The 25,182-nt window shown below is 41.6% G+C and overlaps 1 protein-coding gene across 4 annotated transcripts in view; it reads right to left on the reverse strand.

Annotated features, from left to right (window-relative positions):
- The window catches only part of rnf13 (ring finger protein 13), a 264,442-nt gene that overhangs the window by 184,552 nt on the left and 54,708 nt on the right, over positions 1 to 25,182 (reverse strand). For all 4 annotated transcript variants that reach the window (XM_072254984.1, XM_072254985.1, XM_072254986.1 and 1 more), the window contains 2 exons: positions 20,530 to 20,664; positions 18,798 to 18,878 (listed from right to left, as the gene is read on the reverse strand). In XM_072254984.1, coding sequence (XP_072111085.1) covers positions 18,798 to 18,878; positions 20,530 to 20,643 — 195 coding nt within the window. In that variant the 5' untranslated portion in view covers positions 20,644 to 20,664. The remainder of the gene's footprint in view (positions 1 to 18,797; positions 18,879 to 20,529; positions 20,665 to 25,182) is intronic.

Here is a 25,182-nt window from a genome sequence, read left to right on the forward strand (position 1 = left end):
CATGTCTTGCAATATAGTTTGTTCATTTGACAGAGCAATAGTAAGTTACAGAAATGTCCTCCAAAGCACACCTTCCAATTACATTAGCACAAATCAATGATGCAAGATGAGCCATAGCTTTTTTTCTCCCAACACATATGCTGACCTTCCTGCCAAGAATTTCTAAAGGTTCAAAGTAAATTTATCAAAGTACATATATGTCATATACTACCCCGAGATTCATTTTCTTGCAGTCATGCACAGTAGAACAAAGAAATACAATAGAATCAATGAAAAACTATGTACAAAGACCAAGACAGTTTTGCAGTCAAGAGTCAATCTAATTAGACCAGGCGACTGTTCAATAGTTTTATAACAATGGAGCAGAAGCTGTCCTTGAGCCTGGTGGTACATACTTATAGCCATTTATATCTTCTGCCCAATGAAAGAAAGAAAGAATGTCAGGGGTTGGTGAGGTCTTTGATAATGCTGGCTGCTTTACTGAGGCTGCAAGAAGTGCTTACAGAGTCCATAGAGGGAAGGCTTGTTGCTGTGATGTCCTGAACTGTGTACACAATTCTCTACTGTTTCTTGTCGATATGAAAGTCTGTATTCATGGATACTGCATGACTGTTGTAACATCAAGAATTTTTATTTACAATATTGTGCAAAAGTCATCACAGGCAGACTGCAACTGTCCATTAGTTATTTGCAAGATAGTACATGAAATACAAAAACTGGCAAGATATAAAAACAAAGTTCAAGTTAAATTTATTATCGAAGTAGATATATGTCACCATATACAACTCAAATTCATTTTCCTGTGGGCATTCATAGTAAATAGAAGAAACACAATAAAATCAATGAAAGACTGCCTCCAACCAATGTGCAAAAGACAAACTGTGCAAATACCAAACAAAAAGATATAATAATAACAATGATAATAAATAAACAGACAAAGAATATCGGGAACATGAGATGAAGAGTCCTTGAAAGTGAGTCAATAGAGTGTGAGGCCAGTTGAGTGAAGGGGTGAGTGAAGTTATCCCCATTAGTTCAAGAGTCTGAAATGCCCAACTACTTTGGGATTTAGCAGCAGCACAGCGACTGGGTAAAAGGGATGCATTGCTGCAAACTGCACTTCTTGTGTCCAGAACTCGTCAACAGTTAAAAGCTCAGTCTATGTAACAACATATGAAACATTTTGATTAACACTGCAGGCAAATAAACAACCACCTTTCCTTACATTCATACTCTTCAAGGATAATAGGCATGTAAAATATTTCAGAAAATCAGCATGGTCTCTGACCTTGTATTGTTTTATAACAGCTTTGTTTTCAGAATGACGTCAATCTGTGGTTTAATCATCTGCATATTACATTTTGATTCTTGGCTGACCAAATTTGTAATTTTAGAAAGAAAGTCAGTGCATTAGTTTTCCAAAGGCTGGAGTGTTCACGATTAATTTCAGAGCACAGATAAATGCAGCTGTGGTTTTCTGTTCTGTAGCATACAGTATCTCACAGATTACTCTGCAGACAATAAAAAGAAAGCAATTTACTGCAGATGGCAAGTTTAAAAGGAAACTGAAAGCAGGAATCGTGGAAATACTCAGCAGTATGCATTTGTAAGGAGAATAATGAAGTTAAATGTTTTTGGTCTATGGCTTTCTAATCTGAATTAATTTGTTTCGAGGATTTGAAACCACTGTTGGCAGAGGACATCAAAACTGACATAGACTGGAGAAGGACAGAAAAAGAAATATAAAAAATTTAGTTCCACAGTTCAAGAAAAGTTGAAATAATATATATTGCAAAATTCTCTTTTTAATTCATCTTCAGCATAAAGTGAAAAGGGGTTACTTGCCATTTGGCAACAAATGTTAAAGGCTGTTGAAAAACAACTTCTATGATTACCCAAGAAACAATTCCCTAATATTTACTGAGTTTCTTTCCTGGTCAAGAGAGATAAATGGAGGTTCAAGAGATCTGTTGCAATAGTTTTGCATTATCAAGGTCACCATCAAGTAACAATGCTAGGTTTAATGACAATGCTGAGATTGGTTCTCATTAGAAGGATACTGCAAATTCACAGGTTGAACTGTTACAAAGTAATATAATTAAACCAATATTGCTTCGATTCTCCAACTACCACTTTACATCCCCCCCCCCAAAGTAAATATTCTTCTGACGTTCATCAATAGCTTTAATAAAGGTGTTTATAGCCATTTGGAGTTGCCAGCGGAAATGGTTGGTGAGATGCCATAACTATTATACCTTGGTCACTAATAGTCCAATCTGTAAAACCACACAATGCAACTGCAAGTCACAAACACAACAGGGCACATATATAAATGATTCTGCCATACCAAAGTAAGTAGATTGTGTTTATCACCACAGCCTGCTACCCCCCACCTCCTCATAAAACAGGGATTGAGGCTCATGCCATTTGTATTCCACAGTTGGTTGGTAAGAGAGCACTAACCATGCAGTGAACTCTGAGGTGTATAAGCTGCATTTTGCTTCATCAATCTTTGGTGCATTTACGAATTACAGTTCCACCAACTATAATCAAGTATTTCTACATCAGCCCCACCGGTAACTTACAGATTGACAACATGAGGACAAGGGATCCCACCAGCCACAGTTTCTGCAGAGATCATTCTCTGTTTTTCCCTCATCTACTCAGCCCTCCCTGGGGTCCATGGACCTCTCCGTTAATGGCAAGGCTCTATGGTTTAATAAAGTTTGGGAACCCCTGGTCTAGATGAATGGTCACAAACTGAAACGTTAACTGTCTATTCCCTCCCCACCCCACAGATGCTGCTTGACCAGCTGAGTTTCTCCAGAATTTGTGTTATCAGTGGATACACATTAAGCTTAAAAGATTCATGCCAGCAAATGAATTAAAAGGAATTCAAATAAATGATGCCTGATTTCAAATCTGTAAAATCAAACTCACGACTTCCTGCATTCCAAATAAGGAAATCTACAAAACTAAACTGAATATAAGCAAAGAGGACTTGTTTTGCTGTTGCTGATTGTGTTGTTCTGCCAGGCATTACGGACATGCTATGTTGGCACCAGAATGTGTGGCGACACTTGGGGGCTGCACCCAGCACATCCCTTACTGTGCTGGTTGCTCACGCAAACAACATGTTTCACGGTACGTTTCGATATACATGTGGTAAATAAACCTGAATCTGAAGCTGTTAATAAGTTCCAATGTTTGCATGTTCATATATGTGAGCAAAAATATCAGAACCCAAGTCACGTATGGAAACAGTAAAAACACCTTTTATGTGATTATCCCTCATTATTGATTGTAATTGTGTATCTCCAAATCACACCAAATACAATGTTTCAGCACTACCATCTGCTGTTAAAACAAGAAGAAAACACCTTATTGAGTGAAAGTATTTCTCAACAAATCCTGAAGAGGGCCATCAATCCAAGTCATTTATATGCAAACTCACAAATACATTCAATCACTGGCACTTTATTTATTGATGCAGCACAGAACAGGCCCTTCCCGCCCAACGAACTGCACCACCTAGCCATTTAACCCTAGCCTAATCACAGGACAATTTACAATGACCAACTTACTTACTAACCAGCACGCTTTTGTACCATGAGAGGAAACCGAAGCATCAGGAGGAAAGCCATATGGTTCATGGGGAGTATGTACAAACTCCTTACAGACAGTGCTGCAACTGAACTCCGGAACGCCTGGAGCATCGCACTAACTGCTAAACTTTTACCCTTCGTACTTTAAGGTGTACTTCAGAAAACAAAAGGTTGCAGTCTGCCAAATCTAATAAACAGGATTGATGTAATTTCCACTTGGGCCTGCTGCTTTATTTTTAAGCATTTAAATGAAGACAAAATGCTTTAAATATTCGAATCAGGCAGCATCCGTTGAGCTAAATAAAATGACTGCGAAGGCTTCATGTCAATGACCTTTCACCAGAACAAAAAAAAACTTCTCTACGCTTAAGAAAAAAATCAAAAAAGGTGGTAAAACAGAATAAACAATCTCATGATGGGGTGGAATTCCAGCGAGATTAAATGACTTAATTAGCGATGGTCTAAGACTAAAAGAAACAAATAAAAATAAAAAGGGATTGGTGCAGAGATGTGTAACTTTTATTACCTTTTTCTTGCACCATAGCCTCAACAGTCGAGTTCAATGACATGCCAAATGTTCTAAGGCAGTGGTGATCTTGAAATCAGTAGGAGGTTAAAATGGGGTTGGGAGGAGAATTAAAGTGAAGGTCAAAGCAAAAGGCAAACCAAAGGATAGAGGTGCAAAAGTCAAGGCCCAAAGGAACCACGAGGATCTAACGGTGTCACGAGGGCTTGGGTCACTGGAGTCAGAGGTCTGTGCAAGTCCAGAAGTCAAGGTTTGAAGGTCAAACCTACAATCAGTATCCTAGGGTAAAGTTTAAGTTAGAGGCCCAGTATTTGAGAGTCTGACTCTGAGAATCCGGGGACAAGGACTGGAGGCCTACAGGCAGTTTGCAGGTTCGATGTTGTTGTTTAAAGTTAAATTGGATAGATATATGGACAGGAAAGGAATGGAGGGTTATGGGCTGAGTGCAGGTCAGTGGAACTAGGTGAGAGTACGAGTTCCGTACGGACTAGAAGTGCCGAGATGGCCTGTTTCCATGCTGTAATTGTTATATGGTTATATGGCTGGAAGCCTTTCTAGCTGTCTGAGTGGGTGGCAGGGATGGGAAAGGGGCATGCTTTTTTGCTGTTGGTGTCTTGTTTTGTTTTTGCTGCTTGTGATGTTCTATAGAACACTGTAGGCATGCTGTGTTGGTGCTGGGATGTGTGGCGACACTTGCGGATTGGGTGCGCCTATTGTTAATGCAAACAAAGTTTTCAATGTTTCGACGTGCATGCGATAAATAAATTTGAATCTGAATATAGAAACACTGAGATTGAATGGAGATGTTCTGCACAGTAATGACCCAACTACAATTAGTGGTCACTTGATCAGGTACACCTGCTCATTAATGCAAATATCTGGCAATGTCAATAATGTGGCAGCAACTAAATTCAGGAAAGCATTCAGTTGTTATTCAGACTAAACATCAGAATGGTGAAGAAATGTGATCTAAGTGGCTTTGACCATGGAATGATACCTGACGAGAAGATGACAGTGACTCAAATAACCAAGCAGTGGTGTGCAGAAGGGCATCTCTAACACACCAAACCTTGAAGTGGATGGGCTGCAGCAGCAGAATAACATGAACAAACACTCAGTGGCCCTTCATTAGTTACTTCCTGTACCTACTAAAGTGACAACTGATTGTATATTTGGTTCTGGCAAATGGAAACACCACACTGAGACTTACCCCTACTTCCCCCATCTGATTCCACCCATCACCTGCTAGCTCCTGTCCCACCCCTTCCTCATGCTATTATGCACAGACCTCACAAATGATCTTTTCCCTCAGTCCCGATGCAGGAACTTGACCAGAGACATCGGCAGTAACACACAGAAAATGCTGGAGGAACTCAGCAGGTCAGGCAGCAACTGACCAGAAACATTGGGATGCACTGCCCAGAGCCGCAATTTACAGCTTGGCGATCACTTGAGTGATCCAGCGCTTTGCTGGCTCAGAGAAGATTCCAGGAAGTGAGCATGTACTCAGATGGCCTGGATGCGAAGAAACTTCAAGACAAGGCTCAAGCTGATGTTCAACTCCATTTCACCATTTAAAGCGTCGAGGAAAACCGAGATAGTGAGGTTGAGTGCAGACGGCAAGCGAGAGTTGCTACGCCAACTGCCTGCCTTTTGATTGCTGTGGGAGAAGGAATCTGTGAGCAGCCTATTGCTGTGTGGCTCACCATGGCAGGCGGGTATGCCTCTCCACCTCATGTAGTGTTCCTCTCTTTCAATGAATGTCAGTGATTATGGTGTATGGTATCATGGTTCTGCATTTACGGATTGGATAACTATGTTTTTGGACTCTGGATTTTTTCAGATCCATGGTTTTTATATTGTAAGCAACACACATAAAAGTTGCTGGTGAATGCAGCAGGCCAGGCAGCATCTCTAGGAAGAGGTACGGTCGACATTTCGGGCCGAGACCCTTCGTCAGGACTATATTGTGTTTTCATATTGTGTTTTTTTTAAATGCCCGTTCCTTTTCTGTCTTGCTGTGCAAGGGGTGTTTAAGGGGTGATGATCTGTTAATTTTTTTGGCATGGGGGAAGGATCGTGTTTTTGGGGTCGATGTTCCTGTTCCATTTTGTGCAGGGTGAGGGGGATTTTGTGGGGGGTGGGGTTTGATGATCAGGATGCTGTTCTTTTTTTTTGTACGGGTGGGTTTGATGTTTCTCGCTGAATGACTTTCATGTTCTTTGTTTTGTGGCTATCTGGAGAAATACAAATTTCAGAGTTGTATATGGGTACATGCTTTGATAATAAATGAAGCTCTGAACCTTCTGCCTTCACAGACACTACTTGACCTGCTGAGTTCTTCCAGTGTTGCCTTTTCTAGACCAACATCCAAAATCTTTCGTCTTTGTAGAAATTATATGGAACCCTACGGACTGTAATATGCCCAGATGGGAGGTGGAGATGCTGTTTCTCAAGCTCACATTCAATCTCATTACAGCAGAACAGAAGGCCACAAATAGATAGGTCTTAGTGGGAGCTGGATGGAGAATTAACATAGCAAGCAATAGAAAACTTGTTCTTCCCTGCAGACCTAACAGATTATCCCCCAATATTTTCAGTCACCCAACACATCTCTCATTTATCCAACATATGGAGACTACACACAGTGGCCACTTCATTTGGTACACCTGCTCGTTAATGCAAGTATCTAATCAGCCAATCATGTGGCAGGTACTCAATGCATAAAAGCATCCAGACAGTGTCAAGAGGTTCAGACCAAACATCAGAATGGGGGCAAAATGTGATCCAAGTGACTTTGACTGTGGAATGATTGCTGGTGCCAGATGGGGTGGTTTGAGCATTTCAGATACTGCTGATCTTCTAGGATTTTCACATGCAACAGTCTCTAGAGCTGAGGTTCCCAACTTGGGATCCACAGACACCTTGGTTAATGGTAGGGGTCCATTGTATAAAAAAGTTGGGAACCCCTGCCCAAGTTTACAGAGAATGGTGCGAAAAACAAAACACATCCATTGAGTCCTGCCGTGGGGTTTCAGCCCGAAATGTCAACTGTACTTTTTCCCATAAATACTGCCTGGCCTGCTGAGTTCCTCCGGCATTTTGTGTGTGTGTTGTTCCATTGAGCACCAGTTCTGTGAGTGAAAACACCTTGTTAATGACAGAGGTCAGAGGAGAACAGCCAGACCAGTTCAAGGTGACAGGAAGGTGAAGGCAACTCAAATAACCACACCTTACAATAGCGTGTACAGAAAAGCATCCTCTGAACACACAACACCTCCAACCTTGAAGTAAATGGACCTCAGCAGTAGAAGACCACAAACATACTCTCAGTGGCCATTTTATTAGGTACAAGGGGTTCCCAATAAAGCAGCCACTGAGTGCATATTGTAAAAAACTGAATGTTATAAACTAGATTGGAATCACTGCTTCACCTGGAAAGATTACTTGGGAAAGGAAGATGTAAAACCATTTCCACCTCCTACAGTTCCAAAGGAACGTGCAGTAAGTGGTAAAAAGGTTTGTGGAAAACAGAGGAGCAAACTAGAATCAAAATGTTCCTTCAAAGTACTGGAAAGAGAAGGGAAAGCATTCTTCGCAACATGGGGGAAACAGATATTAAGTATGAGTACTAGTATTTTGCAAGGTCAAAGCGCAGCTTGATGTAATCACATACAAATGTAAGAAAAAATTTTCCCCTCCCCTTCTCATTCCCATTCTGGCTTCCATCTTACACCTTTTCTCCTCAATTGCCTTATCACTTCCCTCTGGTGCCCTTCCTCCTTCCCTTTGGCCCATGGTCCACTCTCCTTTCCCATCAGATTCCTTTTTCTTCAGCCTTTTCCATCTATCACCTCCCAGCTTTGTACTTTATCCCACCACCCCCCAATCTTCCCCTTCACCTTGCTTCACATCACCTGCCAGCTTGTACTCTTTCCCTCCTCCCCCCCCCCCCCATTATTCTGGCTTCTTACCCCTTCCTTTCTAGTCCTCAAGGTCTTAGCCAAAAACTCAACTGTTTACTTCCATCCATTAATGCTGGATGACCTCCTGAGTTCCTCCCGCATTTTGTGTGTTACTCTGGATTTCCAGCATCTCCAGAACCTCCCATACAAATGTAAGAACAAGGGCCTCACTAAGTACATTCATCCTAAGGATCACACATTCACTCCCTCCCTTCTCTTGAGATGTCTATATTCTGCCTCTAGAGATATAATACATTGCAATTTCCAGAGGAAATGGAAGTCAGCCCAGATGACTGTGATTGCACAGCTCAGCTGTGGGTCTTGGACATCAGTTGCACATCTTACACTGATACCATGAGTCCTTCATATTCAAAGACCAATTTCCTTCCTGCAATCCTATTTTCTGCTTCTTGGCTATTAAATTCTATGAGTAGAATATGGGTCTGAAGTTACTCAGTCCATGCCCCAGCTCTTCGGACCCATATTCACAGCCTCTTCAGGTAATCAACATAACAATGAAGGAACAAAGAATCTGTTCAACCAGAGGCCAAAAAGGAAGATTAGACTGGCCATTGACGTCCTATTTTATCTATAGGCTCATGGAAGTATCTGTAGAGGTGATATAATCCACATGCATGGAAATTATGACCCAATTGTCTCCATTGCATGGGAATGTCACCTCTTGAACCTCTATCCTTCCTAAGGGATTCAGCAAGACTGGTGAGAAAGTATAGCCTTATCTAATTTCATATCTGATTAAACGATTTCTTACCCTTAATTTGGACCACATGATCAGAATCAAATTTATTATCACTGGCCTATGTCATGAAACTTGCAATATAATACAAAAATTATGAATGAATACAAAAAGAGGGCAAAATGAGGTAGCATTCATGAGCCATTCAGAAACTTGATGGAGGAGGGGAAGAAGCAGTTTGTGAACTGCTGAGTATGTGTCTTCAGGTTCCTGTATCTCCTTCCTGATGGTAATAATGAGAAGAGGGCATGTCTTGAATGACAGAAATCCTTAATCATGGTTGCCGCCTTCTTGAGGCATCACCTTTTGAAGATATCCACAATGGGTAGTTGCCCATAATGTAGCTGGCTGCGTTTGTAATCTTCTGCAGCTTTTTCCCAATCCTATGCATTGGCGCCTCCATACACAAGAAATAGGAGCAGGAGTAGGCCATCTGGTCCGTCAAGCCTGATCCACCATTCAATAGTCATAGTAGTGATAGTCATACTTGGTTAATCCCGGGGGAAACTGGTTTTCGTTACAGTTGCTCCATAAATAATAACAGAACCATAAATAGTTAAATAGTAATATGTAAATTATGCCAGTAAATTATGAAATAAGTCCAGGACCAGCCTATTGGCTCAGGATGTCTGACCCTCCAAGGGAGCAGTTGTAAAGTTTGATGGCCACAGGCAGGAATGACTTCCTATGACGCTCAGTGCTGCATCCCGGTGGAATGAGTCTCTGGCTGAATGTACTCCTGTGCCCAACCAGTACATTATGTAGTGGATGGGAGACATTGTCCAAGATGGCATGCAACTTAGACAGCATTCTCTTTTCAGACACCACTGTGAGAGAGTCCAGTTCCATCCCTACAACATCACTGGCCTTACGAATGAGTTTGTTGATTCTGTTGGTGTCTGCCACCTCAGCCTGCTGCCCCAGCACACAACAGCAAACATGATAGTACTGGCCACCACAGACTCGTAGAACATCCTCAGCATCATCCGGCAGATGTTAAAGGATCTCAGTCTCCTCAGGAAATAGAGACGGCTCTCACCCTTCTTGTAGACAGCCTCAGTGTTCTTTGACCAGTCCAGTTTATTGTCCATTCGTATCCCCAGGTATTTGTAATCCTCCACCATGTCCACACTGACCCCTTGGATGGAAACAGGGGTCACCGGTACCTTAGCTCTCCTCAGGTCTACCACCAGCTCCTTGGTCTTTTTCACATTAAGCTGCAGATAATTCTGCTCACACCATGTGACAAAGTTTCCTACCGTAGCCCTGTACTCAGCCTCATCTCCCTTGCTGATGCATCCAACTATGGCAGAGTCATCTGAAAACTTCTGAAGATGACAAGACTCCTTGCAGTAGTTGAAGTCCGAGGTGTAAATGGTGAAGAGAAAGGGAGACAAGACAGTCCCCTGTGGAGCCCCAGTGCTGCTGATCACTCTGTCGGACATACAGTGTTGCAAGCACACGTACTGTGGTCTGCCAGTCAGGTAATCAAGAATCCATGATACCAGGGAAGCATCCACCTGCATCGCACGCAGTGCGATTGAATGCACTGGAGAAGTCAAAAACCATGACCCTCACAGTGCTCGCTGGCTTGTCCAGGTGGGCGTAGACATGGTTCAGCAGGAAGACGATGGCATCCTCAACTCCTAGTCGGGGCTGGTAGGCGAACTGGAGGGGATCTAAGTGTGGCCTGACCATAGGCCGAAGCAGCTCCAGAACAAGTCTCCCCAGGGTCTTCATGATGTGGGAGGTCAATGCCACCGGTCTGTAGTCATTGAGTCAATAAGATCATGGCTGATCTGGCCATGGACTTATCTTCCACCTACCTGCCTTTTCTCCATAACCCCTAATTCTCCTACTCTGCAAAAATCTATTCAATTTTGTCTTTAAGTATATTTACTGAGGTAGCCCACACTACTTCATTGGGCAGAGAATTCCACAGATTCACCACCATCTGGGAAAAGCAGTTCCTCCTCATCTCTGTCCTAAATCTACTCCCCCAAATTTTGAGGCTACGTCCCCTAATTCTAGTCTCACCTGCTAGTAGAAACAACTTCCCTGCTTCCATCGTATCTATCCCTTTCATAATTTTAGGTTTCTAAAAGATCTCCTCTCATTCAGATGCTAATGCAATCAGTTAGAATGTTCTTCATGGTATATATGCCATGAAAAGTAAGTTTTTGCAGGAGCAGGACAGTACATTACAAGATGAGAACAAACATAATTTAACAAACTTAAAATTAAGACAGATATGCACAAAATATACAGAAAAATATTGGTATTGGTTTATTATTGACACATACCAATATACAATGAAGAACTCATCTTTCACACTGTCCATACAGATCAAAACATTACACAGTGCATTGAAGTAGAACAAGGTAAAACAATAACAGTGCCGAATAACAATAAAGGGCTATGCCATAGGAACATTCTGGGCAGTTTCTGGAGTAGGTTACATGCTCGGTGCAACACTGTGGGCTGAAGGGCCTGTAATGTGCTGTAGATTTCTATGTTTCACCGGTGACATACCAAGATCTTATTCAACCGCAGATCCCCTGCCCTCAAGTTTACCTGGTCCATTTCCGACACCTCCCTCCCCTTTCTAGATCTTTCTGTCTCTATCTCTGGAGACAGCTTATCTACTGATGTCTACTATAAGCCTACTGACTCTCACAGCCATCTGGACTATTCCTCTTCTCACCCTGTCTCTTGCAAAAATGCCATCCCCTTCTCGCAATTCCTTTGCCTCCGCCGCATCTGCTCTCAGGATGAGACTTTTCATTCCAGGACGAAGGAGATGTCCTCCTTTTTTAAAGAAAGGGGCTTCCCTTCCTCCACCATCAATCTGCTCTCAAACGCATCTCCCCCATTTCACGCACATCTGCTCTCACTCCATCCTCCCGCCACCCCACTGGGAATAGGGTTCCCCTTCTCCTCACCTACCACCCCACCAACCTCCGGGTCCAACATATAATTCTCCGTAACTTCCACCACCTCCAACGGGATCCCACCACTAAGCACATCTTCACCTCCCCTACCTCTGCTTTCCGCAGGGATCGCTCCCTATGCGACTTCCTTGTCCATTCGTCCTCCCCATCCCTCCCCACCGATCTCCCTCCTGGCACTTATCCTTATAAGCGGAATAAGTGCTACACATGCCCTTACACTTCCTCCCTCACTACCATTCAGGGCCTCAGACAATCCTTCCAGGTGAGGCGACACTTCACCTGTGAGTCGGCTGGGGTGATATACTGCGTCCGGTGCTCCCAATGTGGCCTTCTATATATTGGCGAGACCCAACGCAGACTGGGAGATCATTTCGCTGAACACCTATGCTCTGTCCGCCAGAGAAAGCAGGATCTCCCAGCGGCCACACATTTTAATTCTACGTCCCATTCTCATTCTGAAATGTCTATCCACGGCCTCCTCTACTGTAAAGATGAAGCCACATTCAGGTTGGAGGAACAACACCTTATATTCCGTCTGGGTAGCCTCCAACCTGATGGCATGAACATTGACTTCTCAAACTTCCGCTAATGCCCCACCTCCCCCTCATACCCCATCTGTTATTTATTTATATACACACACATTCTTTTTCTCTCTCCTTTTTCTCCCTCTGTCCCTCTTTCTCTCTCTGTCTATACTCCTTGCCCATCCTCTGGGCTTCCCCCCTCCCCCTTTTCTTTCTCCCTCGGCCTCCTGTCCCATGATCCTCTCATATCCCTTTTGCCAATCAGCTGTCCAGCTCTTGGCTCCATCCCTCCCCCTCCTGTCTTCTCCTATCATTTTGGATCTCCCCCTCTCCCTTTCAAATCTCTTACTAGCTCTTCTTTCAGTTAGTCCTGATGAAGGGTCTCGGCCCGAAACGTCAACTGTACCTCTTCCTAGAGATGCTGCCTGGCCTGCTGCGTTCACCAGCAACTTCTATGTGTGTTGCTTGAAATTCCAACATCTGCAGATTTCCTCGTGTTTACGATTTAAAATGTCCTTTAGAAAAGATTGCCTCCAGATGTATCAGCCTAGATTATACATTCACATTTCCAGGATGGGACTGACCACAACTTTCCAAATGAGGCAGGAGTGCTACTGTTGTGCAAAAATTAGCACCATCTTTGCCATCACCAGTCTCTTCCTGCCCCATCAACTAACAACTTTTCAATGACTACAGTAGCACAGAAATACGATAAATCTTGTTATAGTTTGGAAATTAGCTCATTAGCAGTGCTGTTCTCATTATTGGTCCAATCAGTTTTATAATTATTTTTACTGGACTGTTGCCTAATAATCAAACTAGCAATTCTTTTCTCCAACAATACATGAGGTAAAAGGCGGCTACCACGTCAATCTAACATGCAGATTAGCACAACTAAATATACCATTTTTATTTACTTGCAGTTGACAGGATCTCTCTAATGCATGCAATAACCTATATAGAAAGAAAACATACAAAATTCTCACATCCATTATTCATAGTTGGAAAAATAAATTCGTCTGAACCTCGCATGGGTGGCTGCAGTGGCTAGGATCATTTGGCTCATTAGAGCATATTGCTGTTGCATGTGTCATTAGCAATCAAATACAGCTGAACCTTTTCCTTTTCCTAAGGGCTCACTCTATTAGCAGAGCCAACTGATCTTACTTTCAAGACATCCATAACATTCACACAAAAAAAAATCCACCATGCCCTCACATTAAATGCAGAATGTAAACAAAGAATGTTTTTCCTTTCAACGAGTTTAAGAATAATGAGACCTGGAACACATTTTAAGTTTTTGCAACACCCTGTTATCATGCATCACCATTCAGAGACAAAAGATAAAGTGACTGCCACCACAATCCCCAAGTACTTCCTAGATTACAATATAAATTTTAAATTTCCACATCAATCTGAGTCATTACAAATAATAGTAACTTGAATCAAATCAATGATTTCAGCATTATAAAATAATTTTGCTAGAAGTAGTTATTTAATAACTGATGTAATGTAAAAATTCATATGAATGGCCTAGTAATACTGCTGTGCAGAAGATGGCTGATGCAATTACCCATGCACAGTTCACAATATCAGTTTTAATTGCAAACAGTTAACTGAAGGAGAAATAAAGTCCTCCGAAAAGGAAAATAGCACACCCCACTGAGCATCACGAGTAGCAGCATTCACAGCCAACTCCCTTCTGAGCAGAGGACACACAGAAGAAAAATACAGAAACTAGCAATCAATTGTAATATTTGTAAAAATTCAATTATTCCCTGTCAAATTGAAAACTCTACCATACAACACCATCTGTATTGCAATAATTGCCTGGATAACAAAGCAAACAGTAGTAATGACTCCATGGGACAGAGAATAGACAATTCCTTGCCCTAAACATGACCCCTAAATCAATCACATCATACTGAGTTTATTTTTGACACTCTACCTTTGCTCCATATCCTCTGCCTAATTGAAATTCCACCTCACAATATGAAAATATCAACTGATCCCCAACATCTGAAACTTTTTAAGCAGAAAAAAATCTCCAAGATCTGTTAGAATGAAAAAGATTTCCAATCCAATCAATCTCTATCTAACCTTTTAGGGTTTTATTCCTTTATACAATATTCAGGCAGTGAAAACATACAAGTTTATTTTGCTAAAAATATACAATTATTTATTACTTTGAAAACTCATCTTGATGATACTTGATGATAAACTCGGGACAAGATAAAATCAAGTTGTTACCATCTACCAATAAACTAAAATTAATTCATTATAAACCTGAAACTGCTTCTGTGGATGGGCTACACAAGTAGCTTGTAAATGCTGCTAAGTACTGGAACCAAATTTTCATTCAAACCCTTGTGTCACTTTAAAAGCTGGTGAAGAAAATACAGCAGAACCAAAAATTAATCTCTCTCCAAAGTGGTCATTTGGTTCAACTTTGGCTTTTAGTAGCAGGATTCAGCCATTTTGTCCCATATGTCTGCTCTCACATTTCTGGCTGACCTTTCATTGCAGCTACCTTTCCCTCTATCCATCTCAAATCCCTTGATTCCCTTAATATCCAAAAGGTGTATCTGTCCTCTTCTCTCCAGCATCGAGAAGGAAAGATTCATTACCTACAAGGTTGAAAAAGTCTTCTCATAAGACCAGAGGAGCAGAATTAGGCCATTTGGCCCACCAAATCTACTCTGCCATTCTATCATGGCCGATTTAATATTGCCCTCTACCCCATTCTCCTGCCTTCTCTCCATAACCTTTGGCACCCTTACTAATCAAGAACCTATCATCCTCTGCTGTAAATATATCTAATGACTAGCCTCCATAGCAGTCTGTGGCAAAGTATTCCACATATTCACCACCCTCTAGCTAAAGAAATTCTGCCTTATCTCGGTTCTAAAGGTATGTTCTTCTATTCTGAGGCTGTGTCCTCTGGTCCGAAACTCCCTCACTATAGGAATCATTCTCTCCATGTCCACTCTACCTAGGCTGTTCAATATCCACCCTCATTCTTCTAAACTCCAGTGAATACAGGCCAGAGCCATCAATTGTTCCTTATAAGTTAACCATTCATTCCTGTGATCATCCACATGAACCTTCATCTGTCATAAACAGTCAGAATTATGAATGTGACAAACAGGTCTGAACATCCCAGCCAAAAGAAACATCTGTAAACCTATCCTGTCAAGCTCCAAGAATTTTGTATGCTTCATTAACGTAACTACTCATTCTTCTTTCTCTATTAATCTTTTTATTGATTTAAAAAGAGCATATATACAAAGAGAATTATTTCAAATATATATATCAATAATACGAACAAAAAGTGAAATAGACATTATCAAAATCATACATAGTATTAAGCTAATGTGAAGTATATAATAAAAAAAGATGGCTAATTCTCCTCTTATCAATTCATGGAGAGAAAAAAAAACTTAAAGTTTTGAATGAGAGAAAAAAAAACCACACCCCACTACACTATATGAGAAAAGGAAAAAAAAGGACTGGGCAGTCCATTCTGAGGATACGACCAAAAAAAAAGAAAGACTTTCTGATCAAATCTAAAACTTCAAAAAAAAAATTGGAAGAGTAGTAAGTCAAATCAAATGAAAATATTGAATAAAAGGTCGCCAGATTTGCTCATATTTAAAGGACGTATCAAATGTCTGACTTTTTTCCAACATCAATCCTATTTGTGACAGATATAATATTGAGGTGCCCACTTTAACTCATATGTTTTGGTCTTGCATAAAGCTAGACAATTTTTGGAGAGATGTTTTTTAAAACGTTATCAAAAGTTTGGGGTCTGGACCTACAACCTAATACAGCAATCTTTGAGATTATCCCATCGGAAGCAGGAAATATTCATTTCCACTCAATGTATGATAGCCTTTTCAACTTTATTGGCTAGGAGAGCCATTTTACTGAATTGGAATGATTCTAATCCACCTACTGTCTTTTACTGGCTTTCCTCCATTATGTCCTGTTTAAGTTTAGAGAAAACTACTCATTCTTCTAAACTCATGACTACAGACAATTCTCCCATCTTAGTGACCAAATCAGTTAAACATTCATTGCAGTCTCCTTATCCTAATTTACAGCCTTTCTTGAGTTGGCTGAACACAGTGTGTAATATTCTACATGAGGTCTCAACAGAATCCTACACAATGCAGCAAGGTAACTCTACTCATGCACAAGCCCTCTTAAAATAAAGATCCATATACCATGTGCTGTCTTTGTTTGAATTATCTGAGGGTATATCTTCAATGACTGATATACAAGGACACCTGGCTCCCCCTGAACACCTTTCAATCTCTCAAACCAAACTACTGCACTTGTCTTGATCTTTTTATCAATGTAGATGCCCATTCTTTTTCTATATTTTTTTTTCCTATTATGTCTTAATACATTCCGAGAGGGCAAAGCCTCAGAATACAAGGACATCCATTTAGACCAGATATGAGGAATTTCTTCAGCTAGAGGGTGGTGAATATGTGGAATTTATTGCTACAGACATCTGTGGAGGTCAGTCATTGGGTACATTTGAAACTGAGGCTGTTAGGTTCTTGATTAGCAAGAGCATCAAAGGATAGAAGGCACGAGGATGAGGTTGACAGGGATAATAAATCAGCAACAATGGAATGGCGGAGCAGGCTAGATAGTCTGAATGGCCTAATTCTACTCCCATGATTTATGGTCTTAATCAGTTAGCCTTCCCTTTCTGCTTCTCTGGACCTTCTACGGAATGCACATCGGCATACGTGTACTTTGATAATAAATTTACTTTATATTTTGATGATATCACCTCCTCAGCTAAATCAATGTCAACTGAACAGCTGAAGTCCTAACACCAACTCCTGTAGCATCACATTAATTCTAGTCTCCCCATTAAAAAATGGCCAATTTATTCCATCTGTTTCTGGTCTATAAACCAAGTGCTCCAATTTTTCATTAAAGACAAAAACTGACTACCACTAAATAATTGAGAATGAATACAGAAAAGAACATAACAATTTTGAGAAACCTTGTTAATGATTTTTCATAATTTTGCTCTGGAAATATTACTGCAGAATCACAGAACATTTACAACACAGAACATGATCATTTTCACATTAAGGGAGGAGAAGATGGCGGCGTGACGCAGCTCGCAGCAGCCACTCCAGTGAATGATATCTGTTATGTCAAGTAGGGTGCCGTGCACAATCCTGATTTGATGGAGACAGATGTGAGAGCACGGAGGAACATCTGGTGAAACTTCTGAAATGCCTGTTTTGCTGCCGCTGCTCCTGTGTGGTCCAGAATCTCCGGAGGGGAAGGCCCCGAGTCCTCGGCTTTTCTTGTTGCTCGGTGGCCAGGATGGGGTCGAAGCGCTCGGCAGAGATGGTGCTCGGTGTCAGAGGGCTGGTCGGAGGCTCAAAGTTTTCAGACGGACTCAGAGTCTGCTGCAGTCGGGTGCTTCCAATGTATTGGAAAGTTTGCGGCGCTTGGAGGGGCAGGGAGAGTTTTGCCCTTCTACTGTTTGTGTGAGATGATGGGGCTATCAGGACTTGAGACTTTTTCTTAAACCGTTCTTAAACCATGCCCATGGTCTGCTCTTTATCAAATTACAGTATTGCTTTGCACTGTTGTAACTATATGTTATAATTATGTGGTTTTGTCAGTTTTAGTCTTGGTTTGTACTGTGTTTCTTTGATATCTTTCTGGAGGAACATTGTATCATTTTTTAATACATGCATTTCTAAATGACAATAAATGAGGACTGAGTGTCCTCATAATCTAATCTAATCTACCTGTGTCAATCATTAAAGAGCTACTTTATCTAATTCTATTTTATTGGATTAAACGGCCTGCAGAGTTGCGAACACCTCAAATACATATCCAAGTACTATTGAAATGAAATGAGGGTTTTTGCTTCTACCATCCTTTCATGCATTAACTATTAGGCCACTGAGGAATATTTACTTCATCTCCCCTCTAATCCTTTTACCAACTACTTTAAATCTGTCTCCCATGGTTTTTGACATCTCTGCCAAGAGAAATCAGTCCTATCTATTCAATTTCACTGGTCACCTCAGCTTTACACAATATAGTTACCAGAATCAGAATATAATGTATACTTAATGTAATTCAGTATTTTTCTCCATATTTACTTATCATGTATTTCACTGTACTGCTGCCGTACGGTTAAATTTCACAACATACGCCAGTGATATGAAATCTGATTCTGAAAATACCTTAGAAACAATCCAGAACAAAATTTCACCAAGCTGCTGAAGGAGCTACCACAGCAGGTGACAACGCATTTTCATTTTAAGATACAGCTAAAGGTCAGGATGGAGAATCAGATACTTGACAAGCAATTGACAGAGTTTATAACTTGACAAGAAGAAGAAACAAGCTGATGGGATTTTACTCTGAATTGACAATTTTCTCAAAACCCCTTCACTAATCCACCATATTTTACCTTTAAGCCATCTTTAGGAAGGCGGTAACCAAATCTTGCTGGGAGATCATCAAAATTCTGTGTTTGATTATCAATGGAATACTGAAAAAAAAATTATCCAAAGAATTAGAACCCCAGGTAGCCAAGCCAACAATTAAATTTGTATTTATACTTAGACACAAAGCTGGTCATATTAAAATGTGCAAATTAACCCTGTAACAATGTGGGGGAAAAAACATTTTGAAGTGTCAGTACATCCCAAAACACTTTATAGTCAATTATCTATTTTCTTCAAATGCATAGGAAACCCGACTGTCAATCTGAATACAGCAAGATCCCACAAACAGCAGTGATAAAATGATCATTTAAAATCATTAACTGAGGAATAAATATTGACCCAAGTCAGCAGGAAAATATACCCACTCTTCTTTGAAAGTGCTATGAGATTTTTCCATCTAGAAGTGTTTCATGATCAAACAAACAAAAATCAAAATGCACATTTTAATTAAGATACATTTTAAAATAGTGATAATCATTTATATATTTATTCCTGGGATTACAGGCAACACGAAAAGAATCTCTTCTGGAACCATGGATAACTAACCCACTCAGATTTTGTGTATTCAGAGATGGCTAAAAAAACTAAAGCAGGAAACACACACTTCCACACGTGGGGCTTATGATACCTCACTAGATGGAAAGGCAAGCAGCTTATGTGGTAGAACACTCCCTCATGGCTGACACTCTGTCTCCAAGGAATTGTAATACATGGCTTCAGAGCTCTGAATATCACCCCAAATGCTACCTCTCTTTCAGCAGTCATTGGCAAAATATTCTTGCAAGTCACTAGGAATTTTGCATTTCTTCAATGAGATTTTGAGAACATCCTTGAATCTTTTCCTATTTGCCTGGTAGTTGTTCTCACCATTGAAATTAAAATGGAGAGCTCATTTCAGAAGTCTGGCATTAGGAATGCCAATGACATTACTTGTACAACATAACTATAACCAGGCCCTCAAAATTTGGGACTCAAGCCTGGGCGAAGAGAGCAGCATTAGTTTGTTTGGTGTTGGTGCTCTCTTTATAGTGCCTTGAGATGCCTGCTGCAGACAGTCCAAATCTCAGAAATGTTCAAGGTGACAATGATTATTGCAGCCTGACAGACTATGAGATTTGTACCAAGTCAGAGATCTTCACCTTCAAATACCCTTCACTGATGAATTCAAGATCCTCTACCAGACTTGGTTTGATTGATGGAAAAAGGATATTTAAAAACCACGATCTGAAGTGGAAAATCTAACACAAGGAATGGGACTGTGTTTAATGTGCCTCAGATGGCAGTGGAAGTCTTCAAGTACAAGTGCACCATTTTGATTACCCCTAAAATAAACAACCATCATGATCATATACTCGAAATCAGAAATTCTCAATTGTACTAAATGCAATTCACAAGTTAATTTGGTGAAACCCGGAACCCTTAGATTGTAGGCCCACAATTTAAACCACTGCAGTATTGCCCAAACTCAACTTCATTGAGCAAACTGATCATTCCTCCCTTCTCAGCTCAATCACTGATGCCAACGACACTGAAATAGAATCAGCCAATACAGCAAGTTATCAGGGACCTTAACAGGCTGTGTAGGAATTCGATCCTTAAAAATACAGATTGACAGCGTTTCTGAAATTGATACAGCAAGAATTATTTCAGTAATTTTTTATAATTTATTTTATTTTGAAAAAGGGTCATACTTACTGCTAGAATGTCACCTTCCACAGGCCACAGATGGAGCAAAGCAATAAAATACACCATGAAGCTCACATGAATCTGTGAGGCAGATAAAATCAATAATCCCAACGACAAAATCATCTTCAGAAGTTGTTACCACACCTATTCAAGAGAACGAAAGAACAAATAAGAAATATTATATTTGGACATATCATCGGGGCAGCACAGTACCATAGTGATTGGTGTAATTGCTTTATTGCTTTACAGCACCAGCCGTAAGATCGGGGTTTGATTCCTGCTTCTGTCTATAAGGAGTTTATCTATTCTCCCAGTGACCGCATGGATTTCCTCCCACATTCCAAAGACGTACGGTTAGGGTTCATGAGCTGCACATATGCTACTTTGCTGCCGAAAATGCGTCAACACGTATGGGCTGCCCAGCACAATCCTCGCTTATTTGATTTAATGCAAGTGACACATTTCATTGTATATTCTGATGTACAAGTGATAAATAAAGCTAATCTTTTCATATCTCTAGCAGTCATCGATACATGGACAAGAATTTATTACTGCACAGTGGAATGAACAAAGTAGTGCGTCACAGGATTACATTGTGGGAGTCCAGCTAGAATGAAAGGGAAATAAAGAGACTGATGACAAAGTAGTGATATAAGGAACAGTCAAGTGAACAATAATATATTTCAAAGTTTAATTACATCACATCCAAAAGAAATTGACATCCAAGCTTTAAAAAAAAGAAAGCAGTAAAGTGGCACTAAATCAGAACTATGGTTGAATGGAAAGAGGCTGTATGTGAACAGGATTAAGAAAAAAAAAGCAGCATTGCTGCAAAGTAGCAATAAAGGCTCAGTGAATAAATCTGAAATAGGGAATTCAGGTTTGTGTTTTAACCTGCAGTGCCTCCAAGAGGACCACAACCTTGTCACAGTTTGGAAGCTTGCACTCCTCAATGACCCAACAGCAATGCTGGCTGGAGTAATGCTTTGGCTCTTGGTAGGTCAAAGGGTAGAGGCCAGACTAAGTGTGGTCCACCAGTCCTCCAGGTTTGGGGGTTCAGCTCTGGCTAACAACACTCACTGGTAAAACAAAATTGTTACAGAAACAGCAATGAAGAATCCTTCTTCATCTGAGTGCCACGGTATTTCTGAGTCTCCACCCGCGACTTGCATGACAGTAGTGAAAACAGAAAGGAAGCTACTGACATGAAGGAAGTTCTAAACACTGTCAGAGAAGGAGGACCTTGATTGCTGCCCTAAATACCACCAGTGTACTAGGCAGTAAGTAACCTGCAGTGAGCAAAATGAATACAAAGTACTGGAATAAGGCATTAGTAAGACTGGCAGTTGTTCTCCATCCACATTAAGCAGTGAAGGTTTAATAGTGCAAGATTGATTGTGACTGCACTAAAGAGATGAAGATTACTCAAAAGCAATAACATTGGCAACAAGCTCAAGTTTACTGTCATTCAACCATATACATATATACCACCAAACAAAACAATGTTCTTCCAAACTAAGGTGCACAACGTAGTATATATCAGCAGTCCCCAACTTCTGGGCCACGGACTGATACCGGGCCGCAAAGCATGCAGGGGTGCAGCAGTAGGCAGAACCGTTGGCAATTTAACTTGCTCTACGCAATCAGCAATCGCCTCTGATCCGGGCCGACATTTACGTGTCAGGTGGCACCTAATTAATTAGCTTGTTATTTCGGCTTTTTTCTTAAAGATGTGCTGGGTGCATCCGGGCTACTGCTGCACCCCTGCATGCTTCGTGGCCCGGTATCGGTCCACGGCCCAGAAGTTAGGGACCACTGGTATATATAACCAACACACAATACACAAGGTAATCAGCATCATCATCATCAGATGCCGTGCCCAGTTTGAGCTTTGACTGCCGTGGCCCACACACTCCTGTTTCGACACAAGGTAATATTACCACCAAAAGACAGTATTGTTAACCACTACCCTGTAGCCATGTTGCATCATGCGTTCAGATCATTTCTAAATTAACTGGGTTTAATTATCTTTCAAAAGAAATTAGGATGGCCAGTTCACTAAAATGGTTCAGATATTTTGCAAATATTTTTGAAAAATAATATTGTACTGAATGAACAACCAGACAGTTCTACTTCATGGACAGATCATTTTCTCTCAAACTGTTAAATTTACTTGCTGAACCCAGCAACAAATGCATTGCCTTAAACCCACAACTTGGACAAGTCCTAAGAGATTTCTCCACATCATATTAAAGTCTTGAGATACAAGAGACTGTGATGCTGGAATCTGGAACAAAAATAATTATTCATTGAGACCCTGCATCAGAACTATAAGTGTGGCGGGAAGATGGAGGAAGTTAAGAGAAGAGGTGAGGCAGAGGCCGGTAAGTGATAGGAGAAAGCTACTGAGGTACGGGATGACAGGCAGATGGAAGCAGATAGGAAGGAGAAAGGAAGTGAGCTTTTAAATATTCCCTCGTGATGGCTTACTACCTCTAGGGTTTTGCAGTTTCTGGGTAATTTGGCCAATGTGGAAACCACAAACTACTCTACAGATGAGAAAGGCAGTGCCCAATCGGATAATTAGTGAGGGGTTACACCCCTTCCATTGTTTATTTGCAACGGCCATAGGATTGACTTCGATGACCCAAAACTACCATTCCGTGCTGTGATGGGGTCCTGAATTACTCCTATGAACTGTGCTCGATTACCCCTATGAACTGTATTTTTGAAAAGAGAGAGGTGCCCAACACAAACACCTTGTTAAACAGAATTATTTAACACCGACATCTTGTTTTTGAGACAGAGAGACAGACAAAGACTGCTTTGAGATGGTGTGACCCTGAGAGCAGATGCAGAGGAGACGGAGGAATTGCGAGAAGGGGATGGCATTTTTGCAAGAGACAGGGTGAGAAGAGGAATAGTCCAGATAGCTGTGAGAGTCAGTAGGCTTATAGTAGACATCAGTAGATAAGCTGTCTCCAGAGACAGAAAGTTATAGAAAGGGGAGGGAGGTGTCGGAAATGGACCAGGTAAACTTGAGGGCAGGGTGAAAGTTGGAGGCAAAGTTAATGAAGTCAACTATAAGCCTACTGACTCTCACAGCTATCTGGACTACTCCTCCTCTCACCCTGTCTCTCGCAAAAATGCCATCCCCTTCTCGCAATTCCTCTGTCTCCGCTGCATCTGCTCTCAGGATGAGGCTTTTCATTCCAGGACAAGGGAGATGTCCTCCTTTTTTAAAGAAAGGGGCTTCCCTTCCTCCACCATCAACCTGCTCTCAAACGCATCTCCCCCATTTCACGCACATCTGCTCTCACTCCATCCTCCCATCACCCCACTAGGAATAGGGTTTCCCTGGTCCTCACCTACCACCCCACCAGCCTCCAGGTCCAACATATTATTCTCCGTAACTTCTGCCACCTCCAGCGGGATCCCACCACTAGGCACATCTTTCCCTCCCCCCCTCTGCTTTCCGCAGGGATCGTTCCCTACGTGACCCCCTTGTCCATTCGTCCCCCCATCCCTCCGCACTGATCTCCCTCCTAGCACTTATCCTTGTAAGCGTAACAAGTGCTACACATGCCCTTACACTTCCTCCCTTACCACCATTCAGGGCCCCAGACAGTCCTTCCAGGTGAGGCAACACTTCACCCGTGAGTCGGCTGGGGTGATATACTGCGTCCGGTGCTCCCGATGTGGCCTTTTATATATTGGCGAGACCCGACACAGACTGGGAGATCATTTTGCTGAACACCTACGCTCTGTCCGCCAGAGAAAGCAGGATGTCCCAGTAGCCACACATTTTAATTCCACATCCAATTCCCATTCTGATATGTCTATCCACGGCCTCCTCTACTGTAACGATGAAGCCACACTCAGGTTGGAGGAACAACACCTTATATTCCGTCTGGGTAGCCTCCAACCTGATGGCATGAACATTGACTTCTCTAACTTCCGCTAATGCCCCACCTCCCCCTCGTACTCCATCCGTTATTTATATACACACATTCTTTCTCTCTCTCTCTCTCCTTTTTCTCCCTCTGTCCCTCTGACTATACCCCTTGCCCATCCTCTGGGTTTTCCCCCTCTCCTCCTTTTCTTTCTCCCTGGGCCTCCTGTCCCATGATCCTCTCATATCCCTTTTGCCAATCAACTGTCCAGCTCTTGGCTCCATCCCTCCCCCTCCTGTCTTCTCCTATCATTTTGGATCTCCCCCTCTCCCTCCCACTTTCAAATCTCTTACTAGCTCTTCCTTCAGTTAGTCCTGACGAAGGGTCTCGGCCCGAAACGTCGACTGTACCTCTTCCTAGAGATGCTGCCTGGCCTGTTGCGTTCACCAGCAACTTTGATGTGTGTTGCTTGAATTTCCAGCATCCGCAGAATTCCTCGTGTTTATGTTTTTAAATAGCCATTCACAAACCAGAATACACAGACACAGTCTGTACTCAACCTTAACCCATTATTTACAGGAATCTGAGAATCCCCCAATTCCCTTGAAACTTTATCAACAGGAGTTGCTGCACATAAGGTGACTCCGACAGGAAATTGTAAGTAGTGGTGGATGGGGTTATGGAGGGCTAGGTTAGTGGGTGAAGGTGTTGGTTGATCAGTCTTACTGTTTGGGGGCAGCAACTGTTTTGAGTCTGGTGGTCCTGGCAT

This window comes from Mobula birostris, chromosome 4 (assembly GCF_030028105.1).
Source record: "Mobula birostris isolate sMobBir1 chromosome 4, sMobBir1.hap1, whole genome shotgun sequence".
NCBI classification, from domain to species: Eukaryota; Metazoa; Chordata; class Chondrichthyes; order Myliobatiformes; family Myliobatidae; genus Mobula; species Mobula birostris.